This window comes from Sinocyclocheilus anshuiensis, unplaced genomic scaffold, assembly GCF_001515605.1.
Source record: "Sinocyclocheilus anshuiensis isolate Anshui unplaced genomic scaffold, SAMN03320099.WGS_v1.1 scaffold1002, whole genome shotgun sequence".
Lineage (NCBI taxonomy): Eukaryota > Metazoa > Chordata > Actinopteri > Cypriniformes > Cyprinidae > Sinocyclocheilus > Sinocyclocheilus anshuiensis.
Window position 1 is genome coordinate 58,870 of NW_015536514.1, and position 23,405 is coordinate 82,274.

General features: G+C 36.8%; 1 protein-coding gene across 2 annotated transcripts in view; it reads left to right on the forward strand.

The window, feature by feature from the left end:
- The window catches only part of hdac4 (histone deacetylase 4), a 260,575-nt gene that overhangs the window by 52,529 nt on the left and 184,641 nt on the right, over positions 1–23,405 (forward strand). The window contains exon 1 of one of the 2 annotated variants that reach the window (XM_016491241.1): positions 14,602–14,706. The exons of the other annotated variant lie outside the window; for it this stretch is intronic. Coding sequence (XP_016346727.1) covers positions 14,634–14,706 — 73 coding nt within the window. The 5' untranslated portion in view covers positions 14,602–14,633. Of the gene's footprint in view, positions 1–14,601; positions 14,707–23,405 lie in introns of those variants that run through there. 2 annotated transcript variants of the gene reach the window in all.

Consider the following 23,405-nt stretch of genomic DNA (forward strand, 5'->3'; position numbering starts at 1 on the left):
CGCAGATGTGTGCAGGGAGGCGCAGATCAGCTCTAACGTCACTGAATCTGCTGTTAAAAATGAATCATCATATCATCATGCAAAACATACATGACAAATAGCGAATTTTTCATTGTTTCTCGAAACGTCATAGCATTTCCACACCGGCGATGACATGACTGCGGCGCCAAATCATTTATGTCTCCACGCATCATGTACGTCGTCACGCGTTGACGTCATCAAATTGCGATTGGTTCGTGAGATCGGCCAAGTTAGTGAGTACCGATCGAGTCATAAAATGTGATTATCGGCCGATACCGATCTCCGGCCGATCGATCGGAGCATCCCTAGTTTTTACATTCTTAGCTCATTTTAAAGTTGGATGTGAAAATAATGACTGGAATGAGTTTCAAGATTTTTGTTTTAATATTTCAGAACTTTTAGTTTAGGACTTTTTTTCCCCCTACACATTAATGGAATAATGCACACTTGAGGACCAGTAACGGAGCAGAATGTCATTAAAATTATTTTTTCCCAACCTTACTCATAAGTTATCTCATTCCGAAATCAAGACTTATTCTGCACGGCTGGCTGTTGCGTGAGCCAAACCGGGCAGAGCTTTTGAATGAGTGATGACATGGTTCGGGTCTGTGGGGTCGTGGCCTAGTGAGCAGTAACATAACCCCAATCAGAAGCAGTGACGTCGGTAGCCTGGCTCTGCTCTGCTGTGCCTGCGTGGAATGTGCCGTGATGAGGTCAGTCCGGGGTCTGGACACAGAGTCTCTGTGTGCTCTCAAACCTCTGACTGGCTCATCCATCTCTTACTGGATTATGGAATATTAATCCCTGACCATCGTTATCTTCAAAACAAACAAACAACTTTACCAACGTCAGCAAAACAGCTTTTTGCTTTTTTGCTAAGACCTTGTTCTTCATACGTGGATTGAGTTAGCGGGGTGTAATTGTTGACGATTTTACACAATCCTGGATTGCTACATCAATCATCACACAGTTGTCATCATAGCAAAAGGTCTAGAAGATTAAACTAAGATCAGAATCAGGTTTGACATAAACAGAATTTTTATTTTGGCTTTAGAAGGCGGTGAGGCTTGAATCCATTCAGCATCCTAATAGGTAGTCATGCTTTCAACAAGTTCATTATGCAACCCAGCATTTTAATGCATGCAGCAACAGCACATGGTTAATTTTGGAAGAACTGTGGTAACGTCTCCAAGACGCTTCAAGAAACCTACCTGCAAAGCTCCCTGAAAAACTATGCGCAAGTGCACCTAGGCTGCTTTAAACGCAAAGGATGGTCACACCAAATGTTGATTTAATTTAGTTAATAGAAGATAATTGATCAAGATAATCCATTTATGACATTATTTTTGTTAGCATCCTCATTTGACCATATTTTTACTCAAGTGCCTAAAACTTTTAACAGTACTGTAGCTTTGCAGGTAGTGTTCTAATCATTTTGGCCACCACTGTATAAGCAAAAATGTAAGTAAACTTTAAAAATGTTTTATATACATATATGTATATGTATGTATGCATTGTATGCATGTTTGTATATACAGTATATATATATCTCTCTCTCTCTCTCTCTATATATATATATATATATCAGTGGCGTTCCGTCCATATAAGCCATATAAGGCCGTCTGAAAGAATGAGTTCAGGGGCTAATAATTAATATAAACATGATTCTGACGATGACCCGAAATAAGTTGACTATTAAAAAGAACAGCTGAACATCAGTTCAACCTGAGGAAGGAGAACAGCCAGCAGTCTGCCTCAAGCGCTTACGGTCTCGCGTGCATCGCTCTGAATGCTGGGAGTCGTTTCCCTCTGTTTTGCTTAACAGATATAAAGCGCTTACTACTTAAATGGTTTCCCAAGGTTTACCTTTAGTCTAATCCAAACCAAAATGTGTTGTTTATTCATCTTCATGTCATTCCAAAGTTTTATTTTCATCTAAAAGAGATGTTTAGAACAATATTGACACTGTTCCTTTCTATGCAATGAAAGTGAATGGTGACCTGGAGCTTTAAAAGCCATAAAAGTATCATAAAACTGGTCTGCATGATGCATGCTTTTTATTTCATGTCTTCTGAAGGCATACTTCCACCATTTGTTTTTATTACGTGGAACAGAGCAGACCTGATATTCTTCCAGAGGTTTGCAACAGAAGAATGAAAATCCGAGGCAGGTTGCTCCTTATGACTTTTATATGCTGTTTAGTACCTATTGAGGATGCAAGGTCTAACATTGTCCCATAAAACATCCACTTTAGCACAATGACCAAAGGATGAATGCGGAAGAATCACTACCAGACAAAAGTATGGACTCGCCTGCTCTTTTCCACATTTAAATAATAGTAAAGTCCTTGGAACTTTGAAATAACACCAAAAATTATAAACAAATCAAATCGCTCTTATATTTGAACTTCTAGAATCCAGTTCTGCTTAATCTGGGCCTGAACTAACTTTGAGGTGCATCCTGGGATGCTTTTTAACAGTGGTGGACGAAGTACACAAATCAAGTACTTGAGTAAAAGTACAGATACATATAATAAAATATTACTCCAGTAAAAGTAAATAAACCATATTGAAGGAGTTCGCAGATATGCCGGACTTTTGTTGTTCAGGTAAATGTATCCATTTTATTAAATTAAAATAAAACAAAATGTATTTTTATTTATATATATATTTTTCATTTTATTTTATTTTACATTTAGACAAAAGCCTTTATACCGAAAGGTTTTTAACATGAGAAAGCGTGTCTATACATTTGCATCGTTGTGTTGTGTTCTAATATCTCTGCATTTGTCCCACTCTAATGTTGTTTCTGCCTTAAATCTAGTTCTCTTATATGATGCAATGAGAAATGTTCCAATTTACGCCTGATGCCTCCATATCCACCATAGTTTTAAGCGCTCTGAGGATTTGAGGTACATTAATTTAACAAAAAATGCAGCATAAAAAAAATGTAAGGACTAATGTAAAAGCGTCATCCCAGATTATTACATTGTTTTGTGCGCAATCGTCCTCCTGTTTTTATCCTGCCTGGCGTCAGACGTGACAGTGGTCAGCACGATAATCTCAGGACAGAGAGACCAGATCACGCACGGGGAACAGGGAGGGATGGTTAGTATGTCAGTGTCTCAAATCTCAAATCCCAAATCTGAGATTGATGTCTTTGGTGGTGTTGAGTGACATGAATAGTGTCAGTGTTTGGAAATGAAGGACATATGTTGATAGTTCAATTTGCTAAGTTAACCGTTACTAGTACTTTGGCTCATGCTGAGGGGTTTGAACAATATTATTACAGCATTGAATGTTGATATAACTCATCTTGCACTGTTTGTACTTGGGATGAATGATACCTCATATCAAATAGCTTAGTGTGTAGTGGTGTGCTATTTGTTTTTTTTTTAAGTGATCTGACCTACAATGATGAATGATAAACAGACAAAAAGTCCCGTAAGTTTGCCAAATCTAGGGACAAAAATGACTATTAATTTTGAATTTTTAATGACACTTTTTCGATTTTTCACTCGTCTTTAACTGGTGTGTACTTCAAATAAAATGATAAAAATCTGCCAGTGCACTGCAACTAAATATACTTGCATTAAAGATATACAATATTATTCGATGTTGCTTCTCAAGTAAATGGGATTTTTTATACAAAAATTAACAATGGCATATATTTTGCAGTGTAGCAACATCCTGGCAACCACACAGAACACCCTAGCTATAGTAACATCCCACTGCTTTAGAAACATACCATAAAACACTCATTAGAAACATATAGAAATATGCTATAACCCAGTCAGAACACGAACCACCCACAGCACCTTATACCATCCTAGCAACCATCCAAAACAGTATTAACATGTCACCACTTTTAAAAAATGCCATGAAATACTCAGAAGTCCATAGCAATGTTCAGACATTAAAACCCAGTCCAAACATATTTGCAACCACATAACAATGCTTGACAACCACCCACAGTGCCTTAGTAACATCTTAGTAACAACCCAAAACACCTTAGCTATTGTAACATGCCACTGCTTTAACATGCTGTACAACAGTGTTAATTTTAACAGCAAATTTTGATTTAGTTTTAGTCATAGTCTTTTGACTAAAATGCCTTTTAGTTTTAGTCATATTTTAGTCACCTGAATTGTTTTTTAAACTGAAATCTTATGATATTTAGTCGACTAAAACTAAAAACAATTCAGATGACTAAAATATGACTAAAACTAAATGGCATTTTAGTAATAACTAACTAATACAACTAGTAACTAAATCTACAGTAAATGTAGTCGGCTAAAATCTAATGGGTTTAGTAGTTACAGTGCATTTATTAAGCATTTCTCTAAAATTTCCAAACTCATTATATAGGTTTGATATTAAGATTTTATCATGATAGACACCGATTTAATGCGGTGACACACAACATGCCTTTATGTTCAAATTTGTGTAATTCTCCGTTCATGCGACGCGAAAGAGTACTCGCGCGATTTCTCGCTAGAGATTTATTCGTTCTGAATAAATCTCTTCCCAAATCGTCCCTCCCTAACATTTTCATCTCGTTTTTATTCGTTGCCGAAAATGTCAATAGATTTACGTCATCGTTTTTGTCATTCAAAGAGAGTTTTAGTTTTAGTCTCATTGTCGTTGGTGAAAAAAATGTAATTGACAAAAATTATGATAAATTATTCGTCAACGAAATTAACACTGCTGTACAACAATGAAAACTTATTAGGAACGTTCAGAAACCTGCTCAAAACCAGTCAGAATACCTCAGCAACCGCATAGCAACGCCTTGACAAACACCCACAGTACCTTAGTAACATCTTAAGGCCGGGACATACCAAGCCGACTTCAAAGAACTAGCGGCGATGAAAGCCGACAGTGTTGTCGCCTCGCGTTGGCAGCGTTGGACCGAAAAGCTGTGCTCGAACACACCGCACAGACTACAGCCGACAGCAAACTAACACGTGCGTTCTGTGCATGCATGAGAGGAATTAACTGTCTATATCAGCAGCTATCAATAGTATATATTCGTCATTCAAAAGGAGAAACCGAAACAAAGATATACGAGATAAACGCAGATATACGAAACGTAAACAAAGCAGCGCTTGCCTACCATTTTGAATATCAGTAACGTTGATAACTTTAATCATTTTAAGCAGCTCATGTTGTTATGAAAACATTCGCGTATTAGAATGATTGGGAAAGATCACGTAACATTTAAACAGCCTTCTGTCTGTACCGCCTTCATTTACGTGCTTGTTTTCATCACTTTCGCTTTAATTCTCAGGCACTGACTCGTTCGCTAAACTGAACATCCAATCAGAGTTCTCACTCTCGCCGACGGTCCCGACAGACCCGACGCCGATTCAACATGTTGAATTGGGCAAACTGCCGCCGACGAGTGGAACACACCAAACAAACTAGCCCGACCGTCGCTCGCCGTCGGCCCGACGTTGGCTGATGGTCGACCGTCGGCTTGGTGTGTCCCGGCCTTTAGCAACCACCCAAACAGTATTTATATGCCACTGCTTTAGCAACATGCTATAAAACACTCAGAACTCCTTAGCAATGCTTAGAACTCTTTAGCAACATATAAAAACCTGCTCAAAAACAGTCAGAACACCTTAGCAACCACATATCAATGTTTTGAAACCCCCGCCTACCCCATTCCTTAGTAACATCCTTGCAACCATTCACTGAACATCCAATCAGAGTTCTCACTCTCGCCGACGGTCCCGACAGACCCGACGCCGATTCAACATGTTGAATTGGGCAAACTGCCGCCGACGAGTGGAACACACCAAACAAACTAGCCCGACCGTCGCTCGCCGTCGGCCCGACGTTGGCCAACGGCCGACCGTTGGCTTGGTGTGTCCCGGCCTTAAGTCTGCGATCCGCCGTAAAGCAAGAAGAAGAAGAAGAAGACGCGCGTCACGCGCCGGCTGTTGAGAATGCGCTCAGGACAGTTCGGACATTGCGGTGAATCAGAGGTCAAAAACGATATAAATACTGTTCAGTTTCTTGCACGGACTTCTTAGCAGCACTACCTGTCATCCACAGGCTTCCTAATTGCTGGTTTTAGTTTCCTCGCAGTATGGGGTGGGACTATTTAAGAAAGCCGCACTTATAATTAAAACATCGCTGCAATGAAAGTAATGGGTATCTCTTGCTTGTCATATAACCTGTAGTGACAGTGCCATTACATTTGCATTTTTGGGGAGCCTCTGCCACTTTAATTCAGCGAAAGCAGAGCAAAGACTGGAAATGTTTAGCTCATTTCATTTTTATTTTCCGAAGAACATGTGAGCAATGCTTTTCCTTGCAAAACTTGCCAAAACAAAGCCATTGTGCTTATATAAGAATGATCATTTGGTTTTTGGGATGCTGTGTGGTTGCTAGGCAGGTTTTGGGTGGTTTGGGTGTTTCTGTGGTGTTTTCTTACTGGGCCAATATTTTCATAGCCCTTACAGTTTGGAATGAGGTGCATGTCAAAGTTTAATACTTGGGTTTAGTAGTTTGTTTAAATCACTAACCCTAAGTATGAGCAATGCTAATAGTATGCTTGCTAATGATTATATTCCGGATGCTGGCTTTCAGGAAGTTGAGTAAAATTGAGATCATTTCCCAAAAGCGAGCACACTTGTATTAACATTACTCATTTATGTGGGACATTTTTATGTACATTTAAGTAATTCCTAAAGAGAGTCCTTTTGAAGTCTGCTTTGTTGTAGTGATGGTAAGGGCTTGAGGAGAGGCCGAGGTGGTCTGTGGCTCTTATAAAAGCTTATAAAATGTCATAAATCAGCAGATTCCTGTTGTTTAGAGTTCCTGCGATGACCAGCCAATGACTGAAGTGCATGCGATTCTGAGCGACGGCTCAAAAAGGTCCGTTCACATGATTCCTCATCAGGGCGCCACTTTTAGAAAGGTTATTTTTCTGTACTCTTCAAGTGATTATATGGGATTTGTAAAATACCACAACATACAATTGTTTGCAAATTAAAGCTACAGGTGAACTATACTGACCAGTCACTGGATGACGCTAGGGATGTGCGCCATTCAAAATTGAATTTAGAATGTCTTTTAAATTCCAATTAAATTCCTGAATTTGAATTGAGGTAGCAAACAAGTTGCAGAATTGCGGTTTGAATTTAAACGTAAGGAAGTAGAGTTAAAATGAATTGAAAGTCATATGACAACTAGACAAGCAAAGTTTGTCAGAACTTTGAATGTTGGCTTGACAAAGCCTAGTTTAACCCTATAAAGTAAATAATAATGTAAAGTCTTGATGCACAGGTTTCTAAGGCCTCTGAATTATCAACATGATCAAAACGTTGCTGAAAAACCTGTTGTACACAATCTGTTTTTTTCTTTTAGCAAGTAAAAGGCCTTTTAGTATAGTTGTAAGAATGTACACCTTTAGGTCATGGTTCACGTGTCTTTTGTTGTGAAATCTGTACTGATTTTTTTAAATATATAATATAATAACATTTATATTGTTAGTAGGCTAATGTATTTAAGCTGAACACTTACTGGACTGAAGCAAATTAATTTACTTAATTACTGTATTTATTTATGCATCATTTTTTTATTTATTTAGAAAAATCATGCTAAAAATGTATCATACGTATGATCCATCAGGCTTTCAAGGAAAGTTTGTACATCTTTCAATCCACATAGTATTGCATTGCTTTATATGATTTGCCTCTAACAATAAATACTACAGAGCTTTGATCATAAAATTAAGCCTTTAAATATCATCCTTCCAAGACATTTGAACAAATACAGAGTGAGAAATTATGCATTTTCTGTAAGATTTTAAAGATTTTATTGATATACAGTACAAGCTATAAGAATTTCATTTCTTTTTAGCCATATAAATATCAGCAACAGCACCAAATTGCATATTTTTGCTCAATTTGGGCCTCTGAATAAAATTCAGGGTTTTTTTTCCCCTCCTTGAGTGTGCAAGTAAATGTTTTTGTCCTAACCACCCGTGACAGCGACACAGGATCCTATTTTAGAAATTTATTTTATTTTTATTTTATTCTAGTTTTTATTTTCTGCAAAGTCGCAGCAGGAACAACATACAAAATATGACCGTGATAATCTCAGGTAATGATTATGTGCTTTATTCAATGTTAGAAGTGTCTAATGTGAGTTTGAATATTATTTTGCGTTATCTTTATAGCCATAGTGAAAGCAACAATAGATATTTTACCTTAGGTCTTGAAAATAAATGAAAGCAAACTTGTACATTAAAACTGTGAACTCATGTGAACACATGTATTCTATAACAAAGATATCAGTCACTCACTCAGTCACTCAAAACTGTTCAGTCCATTCACATTTGAATAATCTATTTTCCATGTCCACTTTTCTTTTCTTCACACTCGCCATGTTTTTGCTGTCACATCGTATCACTGGGCACGACAAAGCATTGCAAATCATTTGAACTTTGTGTCAGTGTGTCAGAAATAGAACGAGTCAGTTTCAGTTTCAAATTTATTCCAGGAATACATGGCCTCTCGGCCCATAGTTCCACAAAATCATAATGACATGGCAGATAATCTTTTCTTCATTCCATGATATATATACAATGCCAATCTCACCAACAAGAACAAGATCACCTAAGTATTTCTTACGCAAATCCTCATAGAAAGAGCAATCATACAAAAAATGCTTCTCATCTTCTATCACAGAAATATTTGATGTTAACTTACAATAACTATAGATTCTCTCTGCCATTTGGTGTATTACTCCATCTGCCTGTTTCTATAGCAAGATGATGACTTGAACATCTAAAAAGGAACAATGATCGTACCAGTTGCATGTTATACACAGATGCAATGTAGCTCTCTTGTATCAATGAAGACTTAACTTATTTTCCAAAACTGATGTATACCATGCCTCATGTGCTTTTTCTTTCAATCGTTGATTAAGAATAACTGTAAATGTTCTTATATCACCTACACTTTGAGCCTCCCAGGAACCAGAAAAACCATAAAAAATACAGCAGAACTGTAATACAAGTAACCCATGTTTTTCTACCTACTTCATCTAATTGAAAAAGCATATAACATTTTCTTGGATAACAATGATTAGACATAGACACTAATTTTATCCAATACATGATACATCTTTTCATTTAAGAAGTGGACAATACAAATCTACCCAAATCACTCAAGACAGCTTCATTGCTCACACTTGTACTGAGTTTTTTTTTTTACAAAAATATACCTGAACATTTTCAATACACTCCACTGGTTCAAAACCCCATATCTCAGATCCATAATAAAGTATAGGTGCAACCATGCGATCAAACAAGTACAAAGACTGATAAAAGGAACAATGATCGTACCAGTTGCATGTTATACACAGATGCAATGTAGCTCTCTTGTATCAATGAAGACTTAACTTATTTTCCAAAACTGATGTATACCATGCCTCATGTGCTTTTTCTTTCAATCGTTGATTAAGAATAACTGTAAATGTTCTTATATCACCTACACTTTGAGCCTCCCAGGAACCAGAAAAACCATAAAAAATACAGCAGAACTGTAATACAAGTAACCCATGTTTTTCTACCTACTTCATCTAATTGAAAAAGCATATAACATTTTCTTGGATAACAATGATTAGACATAGACACTAATTTTATCCAATACATGATACATCTTTTCATTTAAGAAGTGGACAATACAAATCTACCCAAATCACTCAAGACAGCTTCATTGCTCACACTTGTACTGAGTTTTTTTTTTTACAAAAATATACCTGAACATTTTCAATACACTCCACTGGTTCAAAACCCCATATCTCAGATCCATAATAAAGTATAGGTGCAACCATGCGATCAAACAAGTACAAAGACTGATTGCAGCTAATTTTATGTTTACGAACAAATCGTAGCAAGGAAAGCATTGCTTTCTTGCCTTGGCTTGCTAAAAGTTGTCGGGTTTTCCACCATGACAATTTTGTTGTAAACCACATACCCAGATATTTGTAACAATTAACCACTTCAATCTGTTCACCAGCAAAATACCATTTTTCATCCTTATTTAGAGCGCCCCCTCTTCTAAAAACCATAATTTTAGTTTTACTCAAATTCACTCTCACACCATAAAGATTACAAAAGTTTTCCAGTTGTTCAATCTGTTTCTGCAACCCCCCAATTGTATCTGCTATATTAGCCATATCATCAGCATATAACATATGAACAGTCCGCTTGTCCATGTTTGTGTATTACAGACAGACAAGGCCCATTCACACCATATCATCAGCATATAACAAGGTCTGTACTTCTGTGATACTTTCGATCTGAATACCTTTACAATTTTTCTTCAACATTGTTATACATTCATTTAAGAAAATAATAAACAAAAGTGGACTCACCATGCAGCCCTGTCTTATACCAATGGTGCAGCCAAAATACTCTGTTAGACCATCGATTCCTTTCACACATGATTTAAGTTTAGAATACATAGATCTCAATACACTAAAAACTTTTCCACCAATGCCATTCTTAATGAGAGTGAAATACAAAAGATTATGCTGGACACTGTCAAAAGCTTTAGAGAAATCAACAAATATACAATACATCCTTCCTTTTTGCTTTGTAATATATTTCTGAACCACTGACTGTAAAATAAAAATATTATCTATTGTAGAATAACCTGACCTATACCCTGCTTGTTCTTCATAAAACATATTATTTACTTTTACATAAGATACTAATCTCCTGTTCAAGACCTTTGTAAAAATTTGACCAAACACATTAAGCAATGAGATGAATATTTATCAAATAATAGAGTTTTCCCGCAAGGTGTCCAATAACTCACTATTGTTGACTTCAGTCTTTAACCCTTGAACATTCCAGAACGTCCCAGAAGCCGCTCTCCGAGGCATTTATACAGCGATCTGTCATGCCACATCAAAGAGTGTCAAAAGCCATTTATTGTTTAAATTTCCTGGAAAAAAATGCTGTATTTGTTCGGTACACGTGCGTACTGAACCGAAAGACCGAAAGAGAATACATGTACCATTACACCCCTAGTAAATATAAATGAATGAAAGGAAATTGAGGCAACCAGGATCTCTTAAAGGGGTCATATGATGCGATTTCAAGTTTTCCTTTGTCTTTGGAGTGTTACAGGCTGTTTGTGCATTTATAAGATCCGTAAAGTTGCAAAGACTAAAGTCCCAAACCCAAAGAGATCTTCTTTATAAAAGTTATGACTTGTCCATGCCTTCCTAAAATGTCCCCACAAATCTACGTCACCGTGTTGGAAGATTTTCACAACACCGCTCAAATGTTTACGCAAAGAAAGAAGGCGTAACTTTTATTCTCGCTGTAGTATAGTTGCCACCACTGCCACGTCGTGGAGACGCTGTGTGTTTCCAAATATGGTAAGGGGCGTAACATTTCAGTCACACGCTTGAGGTATTCAGCCAATCACAACGCACTGGATAGCTGGCCAATCAGAGCACAGCACGCTTTTCAGAACGGTGAGCTTTGTAAAAGAGAGGAGCAACAATAATGTACGGTATGTGGAAAATAATGTGTTTTTTGAACCTTAAACCGCGTAAACACATTGCATTACACCAAATACACAAAATCATGTTATTTTTAACATCGTCATATGACCCCTTTAATACAGTTTGCTGGGTTTTTAAATACATTTCTAAAATTATTAATTATTGGCCATGCAAAATTGCTTGAATATCACAAACCTATAGGTGCAGACCTTGACCCGTCATCGCAAAGCCATACTGAATGCACAATTTGAATTGTCCTATTATTATCGGCTGCATTTCAAAAGGTCAGTGTCAAAGTGTTTTGAGGACTTCACTCCATAGAGTCCGACTCATTGAGCAAGTTGACTCGAGTCATGTGAAAGTGCCATCGGAGACCCTCTTTAGATTCTGAGGCCTGCTGGGAGCTTTTGAAAGCGAGTTTCTCATTTTCGTTCTCTAACCGTTGTGGAGTAAAGGTTATCTTTCCACTGTCGTTTTCTCACCTCCTCGCAGTGGAGGTTCAGATGAGACGCGACCCTGAGCGATATGTGTGGAAACCAAAACAGGCCTGTTATTGTTTCACAAAGGATCACGAAAAAAAGAGCGCTGAGGCTTTTATGACAGGAAGTGAGAGTCCCGTATTGTAACACGCTGGCCCTCTCGCTGCGAGTTGCCATGGAGCTGAGTGGTGCGCGTAGGAAGAGCTTTGGAAAGAGGCAGGCTGGCCGCGTCGCCCCTCCATCCTGAATTGCTTCTGTTGTTCTACAGCAAAACTTCATTAACGCTCGCCCATAGCGCTGGGAAAGGAAACGGCCAGGCTGTTAAACAAGCCAAACATGTTGGTGTTATGAGTGAAGGTTCATCCTTCCTGCTGCGAGAGGAGATGGCCTGGGTCAACCGTTCTGAACATTAGTCCAGCTGCTGAAGGGTCAGAGCCATACACATCTGCGATCATTGTTGTCACGCCGTAGACGTTTGCTTCTGCCCAGATTAGATGCAACTGGAGGGGCTTTGGTTGTCAGATGGGATCCAGATTTCATGAGCTCATCGCAGGCTCAACCAAAAACCCTTCTGGACCCTTTTATGCCACAAATGTGGAAATGCAGAACAAACAGACTTAAGGTGGGCTTCTTGCAAAAGCTCTCCGCCTTCGTCACAGCCCACTCAGAACTGGAGCAGCTACTTGTTACACGTGCTTCATGAAGGTAAACATGGAGGAACATGAGCTGATGGTTGATAAATTGTGTTGTGGTAAAGTACATTCACCCTGTTTTTTTTCCAACAAAATGCATGCAAATTCTGGATTGGCATTTCAATAGCAATCTAATTTAACAAATAACACTTTTTTCGATTTTTGTAGCTTAAGTAAATAGAAATGCCATTTCGCTTGTGAGGAAAAAAGTTTGTGCACCCCATACATGCTCACTACTATGCTTAAATTAGTAGATTCAGATCTAAATTAGCTTCCATCATTGAGAAGAATAATAAACTGGTCTAGGTTGTTCTTAAACTTTTAAGTACTTGGTGCCATCATGCCAAGAACTGTTTGAGACCCCCAGAAGGCAGGTTGTTGAAGTTTATGAGACTGGAAAGGGATTGGAGACATATTTAAAATGTATTATTTCAATGAACGTAAAACTATTAGTACAATTGAAGTTTTCAAATCAGTTCACTGACAAACTGTATGCAGGAAACCCCTCCAGTATCACACAATTGAAATAGTTCTGCATGGAGGAATGTGCAAAAAATTGATTGGTTTATTGATTGTGTAGTCCATGCAAGAAAGTGATTGTTCACTCAAGAAAGTGAAAGGCAATCGTTAAAAAAATATTCAAATCAAATTCAAATTATAATAAAAATTGCTGAAAAAGGATAACACTTTTTATGGGTTGCACATACACCCTTTTTACTAAATTTTTGCAGTTGTGTATAAAAGGTTTAAACTTGCTTTCTAAGCAGAATAGTGGAAAAATATTAGGTAACTTTAATTTAATTTAATTTAATTTAATTTTTCACTATGCTTGTCTAACATATTGTGTCATAAAAATTACCAGTAGAAATTCGGCTTTATCATATGTTTTGTTCTACTCGACTGTCAGGCAGGGCTGTTTTATATTATTTACAACAAAGAAAAGGGAGTAATGTAAAAATACAGAACAGGACATGTCCCAAACAAGTTAAGACAAGGAAAAGGTTGTTTCGAAGGAGTGTAACTCAAATTGGAGTTTAGTTATTCACTGTTACATATGCATATTTTTCTTATTTGGTAATGCAAATTTTGCTGCTTTGAGTCTTTTGTTGTTTTAAAGGTTATGCACTAAATTGTTGTTAAATGTCACCCACCCCTATTTGCAGATTGGTGAAGTTATGATGTATTATTGTATCTGATGTATCTGATTACTATCTTAAAACCCTCTTTTATTTTTGCATTTGCACATTTCAGTGTCTGAACAATCAGTGTTTCACAGTTTTGATTCTTGTGTAAATGCATTTCTATTAGCTCTGTGCATTTACAAAGTCTTTGCAATCTATATGCATCCTTTGTTGGTGTGTGTGTGCCGTTTGGAGAGTAGTGAGCGAGAGGGAGGCAGGTCCTGTTTTGCCTGTTATCTCATGACCTGAACCGGCTGCCAAAAGCAGCGTTATGCAAAAGGCTGAGAGGAAAAAGAGAGTCTGGGAAGGTACAGTTTTGACGTCAGAGGTACCCACATGTAAGAATTGGCTAATATCTGGTAATTAGCTGGAATGTGCTGCTTTATTGTACAACGTTTCACCTCTGTCAGCTCTCCGAACACGCCTCATTGTTTTCTACTGTGCTACTTTTTCTCGCTTGGGAAAGTGATTCTTTTAAAAACTTTCAGGCTCCTTGAGGGGTGAAAGTAGTACATTAGCACTGATGTTTCCAGTGTTTCGTCTCCCTTTATATCTGTCAAAATAAAATGAGAAGAAAGGGAGAGGCTGCCTGTCTCTCTTTTTCCTGGATGGCTCTCCAGATTTTGCATCGCCACCCTCCAGAGCATTATTTAAAGATCTATTCATTTTTACTGGCAGTTCGATTGGAGTTTAAAAGCTTCACATCGATAAAGGGGGTGGATGCCAGCCGTTCCCTCACCATCCTGTTGCATGCTTTCAGAAGTCTTTACAGCCTCTGGCAGGACATTTCCAGGTACTCCTGATCCGAATCCATCAGGCTGGAGATTCCTCATTCATAATGCATGCTCTTTCTCTTCAGGAGTTCATAAGCTTCCACATTCAATAATGTGTTGTCTTTTGTTCTGTATGAGATGATGATGGTGGCCTTTTATTGTTATTAGAGATGTATCAGGATGGTTGATTAGTCATATGCCTTGTATCTCATCAGAGGCAGATTTTACACATTGTACAAAAGGAAGCAAATATCTCCTTAACCCAATATTGAAATGTATTAATGTTTGCATGTTATTCCGTAAGTCTAAATTGGACAATTTTCTATTTTGTTAACGCCTTAACATCAGCAGAAGTGTGATGTCCTTGTAAACCCATATTTAATAGTTATGTTTTTCTTTTTCTGTGTTGGAATCTGTCTGATTTAGCTAGTTTATTGTAAGTTAAATATTTATTTCTTTATATATTTATACAAAAAATGATAGAGTTTGATTTCATAGACTGATTTTGGCACAACAGAATTATAAAAAGATTTATTTTGTGATTGTATTTATTGTTTACTAATCACATGCTGTCTGTGATCATATCAGAAGTAATTTGCAACTGATTTTATGTCCCTCTAGTTCAGAACCAGTTAAATTAGTGATCATTTTATTTTATTTTATTACTTTGTTTTTATTTGATCTTTTTTGTTTGTTTGTTTTTATTTATGCTGGTGTATTTTAAATTTGTACAATTTTTTAAAAACATTTTAAAATTATTTTTAATGTGGATTTGCATGCTAACTACATCAGTTTTGCTGTTCACCCTATTTTAAATCTTGAAGGCTATTTAAAGCCCAGCTTTCGTAACAGATTCACCTTTTTAACAATAAATTTGATGATAATGAAATAAAAAAATTAATGTCACACTTCAGCTGTTTTTTTAATTGTTCCTCTGTGTTGGACAATTTTGGCCATTGTACAGCATCTCTGTTTTTTCAGCATCTTGTATAATAAGTATTGTCAAATATTTTGTATGTCAAAATTGAATTAGAATTTTCCGGAGCAGCAGAAGTTTTGGATGAGTGAATGTGTGCTGCTGAAAGACGAGCATTGCAGTCCCTCAGGATGTTTTGCCGTACAGACTGAAGCGCAGGCTAAAATAGGAGCATGGCGTTTCTAATGGGTTAATTTTAGGGCCCACGTGATTTCCCATGAGCCGATCGGCCGGTTATTAATGGAGATTGGTGGAACTGTGGGATTTGGGGCAATTGCAGCACGAGTATGTTGGACGAGGGAAGTTTTTTCGAAGTCTTTGATGCGCTTTTAATGCTTTTTGTAGTGTAGTGCCAGCGGAGACATCGCCGTTTAAAGCCTAAATTTAATGCATTTGTTGGTAATGGTGTATTTTTCTGTCTGCAGACAGTCTTGAGAGGATGTGACATCAGGTCAGCCATGATATGTCAGGTCTGTCTTGTTTGTGCTGCTTGACTGGGCATGTGTGTTATTCTTAGACGATCTGGAGCATGAATTGACAAGGGCACCTGAGGCTGTGGGGACCCAGACGAATGACCCAAACGTGGACAGACATCCACTGCATACCATTTCTGGTCTTACATCAAAATAAGTCATTCCTTTTTTTTGCATTGGGTTTAAAAGTAATGGAAAAATAACTGAAAAATGTATGCATTATATAAATAATATTTATATAATCTATAAATAATTAATTGTATTTTTTATTAATTATAGGAAATATAAATGTGTAATTAAATAAATAATAATATGTCTCTATAATCTATGTAATTTAAATAATAAAATTATATTATTAAAATTATATTCTGAGGCCTGCTGGGAGCTTTTGAAAGCGAGTTTCTCATTTTCGCTTCTAACCATTGTGGAGTAAAGGTTATCTTTCCACTGTCGTTTTCTCACCTCATCGTGGTGGAGGTTATATAATTTAATAATATCTCTATAATGTAAATAATAATTATAAATAATGAGTTGTATTTTTTCATTAATTAAATTATAGATATTTATATTTTCACATTTTGATTTAACTATATTTTTGGGGATGCACAGCCTTTACTATTAAAAGCAAAAGATATGGTAAACATTTTCTCTTCAAAGAGGCATCAAAGGTATGCCATTATTTTGCTAATTTATTCCTAACTGCATACAATTAAATGGTTAGTTGCATTTTATAATTCACAATTTGCTTTGTTTTAGTCTTGCTGTCAGTGATCCATTTTTGGGTTGTGACCTACCAGTATGCTCTAAAATATTTAATTGACGAGAAATTGCTCTTAGTGAGTGCAATCTCTGTAAAATAATAAAAAAAAAAAATCCTCATCCAGACATCACAACTAACTGGAAAAGTCATGGAAAAGTCACACAGACTTACTTAGCTGTGCTTTATTTCCAGGCACTCTGTTATTCTGTAATTGCTCTCATCCTGCCATTACATCTGCCGTACACTTTAGACATTTAGCAATTAGTACAGGATTGTTGGCTCTCATCAGGGCGACTGTCAGGGTTATTCACCCAGGCTCATGCCATTAGCTCACGATGCGTCCCTGAGGCGGCACACCGAGCTTTACGTGCCCTGTGTGATGCACTGCTGCTTGGATCTATGGCAGAATACAGAGAAATGCATATTGTGGATTGGCGTTAATTATCTGGATGACATAGCTGAGTGCTGGATCTTTTAATCAGTGCTTTGATTAGAGGGCAGATGGTTGATTGGGTCCAGTGAGAGGCCTTCAGATGAGAAAGCCGCGCTAGCAGAGGCCTATCTGCCCTGAGGAGAGAGAAAAAGCTACAAAGCACTGATGTATGGGTCAATCTCAAGAAATATGTTCAGGAAAAGACTGACTATCGGAGGATACCCTGATACTTGGAAACGCCCGTTGCAGATGGAAATTTGATATAGATGGATAGATGAACAGAGCTGGAATGCATGTCTGACTGAACACCATACTGTCTTCGACACGCATGTTTTCATTTTCACAATAGCAGCAATATTATATTATATATACAGTATTTCTGATTCGCAATTGTGACAAAAAGGCCAGTTCCAGGTCACAATCAAAATCAAAATATATGTATACATACAATGTTATATAATGTAGGGATGCTCCGATCCGCCATTTTGGCCTCCGATACTGATTCCGATACCTAAGGTTCGGTATTGGCCGATACCGATACCGATCCGATACCAGTGAAGTTTTTTTCCCTCATTTAAATAAATGTAGAATTTATATATCTGTGTGTGGAACTGATAATCATTCTTTCACAATCTACTAGATACAGACTACTTCATTATAAAGAAAAATAAAATAAACAATAAATATGAAAAAATATAGGCCTACGTATATTTATAATCTATGACAAAAATTTATCATAAACGAATGATGCGCTTGAAGCAATATGGCGGCAATATGGCCGTGTTGCTTCAAACGCATCATTCTGCACACCGGATGCGCACATTGTAAGTGCTTCGTGTTAAAAACTGCAAAGCACAAAGGGAAGAGAAATTGATGCGTAGTGTATTATATCTGTGCAACAGTTATTGAGCCTTTCTTTTAACAGTTTTAAATTTCAGTTACTGTGCACGTTAAAAACAATTTATAGTCTTTTCTACACCCATGTTTTGTTCTCACAGACACCCGGTAGCAAGTAACAAAACAACATTAAACTCCGGCTTAAACTCAAGAAGATAAAGTCCTTTTTGCAAAATCATAGACATGTATTTACAAATCAAGTATAATGGGAACACAGAATGATCTTGGAGAGAGCTTTACCGAGCTGACTGCTGTAACCGAACGCGACCAGGGTTTAAAGGCTGAACGAATGACTGACAGCCACAGCGGAGAAAAGAGTTTGTGTGAACTTTAATGTAAGGACTTAAATATTCATATGTAGCTCACATTAAGCTATCGTATGGCTTCAGAAGTAACACAGAATAATTCGCACAATCGAAAAAAAAAAAAAAAAAAAAAATCTCGGATTTGGATCAGCTCTCTCTGACCGATACCCAATCCGAGAAAACTGGCACTATCAGAGCCGATACCCGATATGAATATCGGATCGGCGCATCCCTAATATAATGTATAAAATGTTATTTTTTTGTTTCAAATAAATGCTGGTCTTTAAATTGTCTATTCATCAGAGAATCCTAAAAAAATGTTTCCACAAAAATATTAAACCAAACAGCACAACTGTTTTCAACATTGATAATAATGTTTCTTGAGTGCAAATCAGCATATTAGAATGATTTCTGAAGGATCATGTGACACTGAAGACTGGAGTAACGATGCTGAAAATTCAGCTTTGCATCACAGGCATAAAGTATATTTAAAAAACAGTTACTTTAAATTTTTTTAATATTGCTGTTTTTTGATCAAATAAATACAGCCTTGGTGAGCATGCGACTTTTTTCAAAATCTGACTAGTAGTGTATTATATTTTTAAAAAATATCAAGAAAGAAATATTGAAAAAAATAAATAGCATAGCAATTATATGGATTATTTGTTTAGGCAAAATTCAGTTTAATGGCCAGTAAGGAATATTTCAAACAGTACATTTAGTCATTTCAACATCATTGGCAGCTGTGGTGAGGTTAATTTTGGGACGCTGCGAACACCTGTGTGCGCACACATGCCTGGTGTCTCTCAGAGTTTAACAGCGTGTTCGAAAGGACAGGAAGGGGTGAGCCATTGAAGCATCTGACTCATCCATCCTGTTTGTCACACACAGAGGTGGACCATCCTACTGGAAACATGTTGTCCTCTTTCACACTACACACACATGCACATGGCAGCCATGTGCTCCCACCTGTGATGTTTTATAAACAGCATATGAGGAATGCCAGGATGACGGTGGACACCATATATACCCATAGAAAGTTCATTTGTCTTCTTCATCTGAAGTGAGCTGCTAACCACTGTAACATGATCATTGAGGCAGTGAATTGAACCAAATCAGGCCAATTTGTGAATGAATCACTCAGACTGTTTTTATGAATTAGATGTTCACAAATTGAAATGATCTTGAGCTAAAAATCTCCAGTTTATTTAAAGATTAAGTTAATTTCCCCCAAAACTCTTATTACCATAATGCTTTAATATTTAGTTTTCTTCATAATTTTCAATTTCCTTGCTGAATTCCTCATTAGAATTACCAATTTGCCAGTTAGTCAGTTTGTGACTGAATCATTCAGACTTTTTTTGTGAAATGGATTAGTTGATTCAAAGAAAAGAAACATATATGAAATAACCCCATATATAACATATATGAAATCACCCTGTACCAGATCTATACAGGTGGAGCTGGGGAAGTGGAGGGTTTCTGAAAAGATTTGACTCAAAATAATGATTTGCATGTGAAAAATGACAAAGGCCGTGTTTTCCAAAAGCATCATAGTATATCGTAGAGACCATTGGTGTCAGTGGTTTGTATGATCTATTTAGGCTTATGATACTTTTGATGATGCACCGATGAAAGAAATCCATAAATGTTGGCAAGGACCGAGTAAATGATTTGAACATTTTCATTTTGGTTTAACTAATCTTCTAATATATATAGACAATTATTTCGGCGAATATAGCCTATATGTTGTTACTCTGATGCTGGGAAATAAATCCCACTGTGAATATAGGATTTTGGTGGTACCGCCTATCTCTGGTCTCAAATCTGTTCATTGACTTCCTCTCAGCAGGACTCATGTTTAACTATGAGATCTGCATGCAGGACACATCCAGGATTGTAGACATCAGTCTCCCGGCTTAGTCAAGGCCTGAGGCAAAAGCAGTGATGAATGGATTTTGCTTGATGAATTTGCTTTATGACATGCACTTGAAATCTGCTTTTATTTTTTTGTGAAAGATTTAAAAACAGCATGTGTACCCTCTTGATTTTGTTTCACTTGTCTTCTTAGCTGCTTTCTTGACGGTTTCATCTTCCTCCTGGGACAAACCTACAATTTCACTGCTGGAGTGAAAGATGTAGATGGTAGGAGCATACTCAGTTTCATGGACATTTCTATCAGAGCACAGTCAGGAGAGCAGCAGACTGCCTTTGGACAGGATCAGCGTGAGCTTTCACAATGTGCGTGGATGAGAACGTCAAATCCATGGTTGAAAGGGTCAGACTTGTGCACAGTTGTCCGACTTTTGCACATTCCTGTCTGGTTATCCTTTTTTAGCCTTTTTATGGTTTTTGAGAAAGCTCTGGCTCTGGAGTGTTTGATGGATTGGAATGGGTAAGATGTGTTTTAAGGGTGCATGAAAAGCCTGGTCAGTTGGAAATCAAGCAGCAATACAGCAAATAAGGTGCTGCAGGGATTTCTGTATATACTGTATTTTTGTAGGACAAAAATAAAATGAGATTTTGCCACTTGCAGTTCCATCTTATTAAAGTCACTGGGTTTTTTGATTGGGTTTTGGTTAAATGTCTGAAATAAGGTATGTGTTTAACACAAGCTCAAGATACTTTCATGTTTTATTCCACAACATAAAATACATTAAAGGGGTCATATGATGCGATTTAATTTTTTCCTTTCTCTTTGGAGTGTTACAAGCTCTTGGTGCATAAAGAAGATCAGTAAATTTGCAAAGACTAAAGTCTCAAATCCAAAGAGATATTCTTTATAAAAGTTAAGAGTCAGCCACACCCCCCTAAAACGGCTCGTTCGAACACGCCCCCACAAATAATGTTCTTTTTAGCAGCATCATATGACCCCTTTAATAATGCCTCATTGTTTATAATCATGGTCTTGCAAACTATTCTAACTCAAACTTCCAGGGACAATGTTTTTAAATAAAGACAAAGTTGATGTTAAAGTCATGTGACTGGTGGAGTTTGTTTATACCCTAACTTTAGCTTTTTACTTCTGGTGATTGTATTTTATGTTATGTTCATTCTTGAAGATTATGATAAACAAACTGCGTAAGAATCATAAACTTTTTTGGTCGCAGAGCTTATTTTCTGCAATAATTCAAAAGTCAATGGAAAAAAATCTTATTGGGTTTTTGTTGAGGAACCCAGGGTCATGTTGACTTCTGGGTTGGCCTTCAAAATATGTTATTAATTTAGCACACTATTTTATTTCCGAACTGGATCCAATGCTTTAAAATTTGTATTTCTCAATGGATTTTTGTCAGTGTGTTGCAGTCACCATTAACATTCTCTTTTGGTCATGTGACAAAGCATGAGTATCACTCCACGATCTTACTAAGTGGCCTAAAAAGGCTTTTTATAGCACATGTTTTGAGTGACTTATGCTTGATATGCCTTCCCAACCCCTCATAAGACACATTGTCTTCCTCCAGTAATGAATTCAAGACGTACCTACCAGAAAAAGTTATTATTAGAGAGCTGTCTTTGATTAGCACATACTTATTAAAGGTTTGCAGTGTTTGTTTGATCTTGTTCTCCTGGCTGGCTCAGGGTGTTTGTTACTGATTTCGTTTGGCCTTTGTTGCAGGAAGAACGCTGAAAATGCTTATTAGTGGTGCTTGGCAAGCATCACTAATGCTATTGCTCATATTTGGGGTTAGTGATCTGAACAAACCTCTAACCACAAATATTAAACTTTGGCGTAACTCGTACTATACAGTTTGTGCTACAGACATTCAGTGGTTTTTGTCCCACTTGATGATAAAATGGGCGAAAATAAAATAAAGAATACTGAATAAAATAATATAAAAATTAAATATAATGAAATACAAAATATAAACTAAATATAGAAAATAAAATAAAAAAATATAATGAAATATATTAAATAAAAATCTACTATTAACTAGGGTTGGGTATCGTTTGGGGTTTTTAACGATACCGGTGCCAAATCGATACTTTTAAAACGGTACCGGTGCCTAAACGGGGTCTGAACCGATACTTAAAAAATAAATAAATAAATAAACACCCAAAATAGGTTGGATTGGCCATTATTGAGCACTATAAACACATTTAATGTCTGTTTCATTCATACTGGACGCCAGAGGGTGCCCTCATACAGAAAATCCACATATCCAGTCACAGAAGTAGCGAACTAATGACCCTCCAGGAAATCCCTTATATGGACAAAGGCATGGCTATTATATCTGTAACTGAGTAAACAGAACATATAAACATTTTGAATGATAAAACAAAGACACCACATCAGATCACAAAAGGAAGCAGTTGGGGAGTAAAAAAAACGTTATAGTGTTCTCTTTTGTTGGACAACATGTTTAGAAATGCTTCTCATTGCAAGTCATTACAAGGGAAGTTTAGCTTTAGTAGGGTGACCATATTTTAGTTTTTCAAAAAGAGGACAGTAGAGGGCGGGTTCATGGGCGGGGCTTCGCCTAACATTATAAGTAGCAAGGTTTTTTGTTTGTTTGTTTGCTTATTTTGTTTTTATAATAAATAAAAAGAAAACAAGTAGAAAGAATAGAAAAATAATAGGGATTAGAAGGTCATTATTTATAATAATTAAAAAGAAAATAAGTAGAAAGACAAGTAGTTAGAATAGAAATAGAATAGAGAGTGCAAATGAGGGTCAAGTTTTTTAATAAAAAAAAAACAAGAAAATTAAATTAGAATTAGCATTAGAATAGAGAGTGCTAGAGTTAGAGAGTCAATGAAGATGAAAGAGATGTGTTTTCAGTTTCTTGAAAATATTAAGGACTCAGCTGCTTGAATTGAGTTGGGCAGGTCATTCCACCAGGAGGGAACAGTTAATGTAGAAATCCATGAACG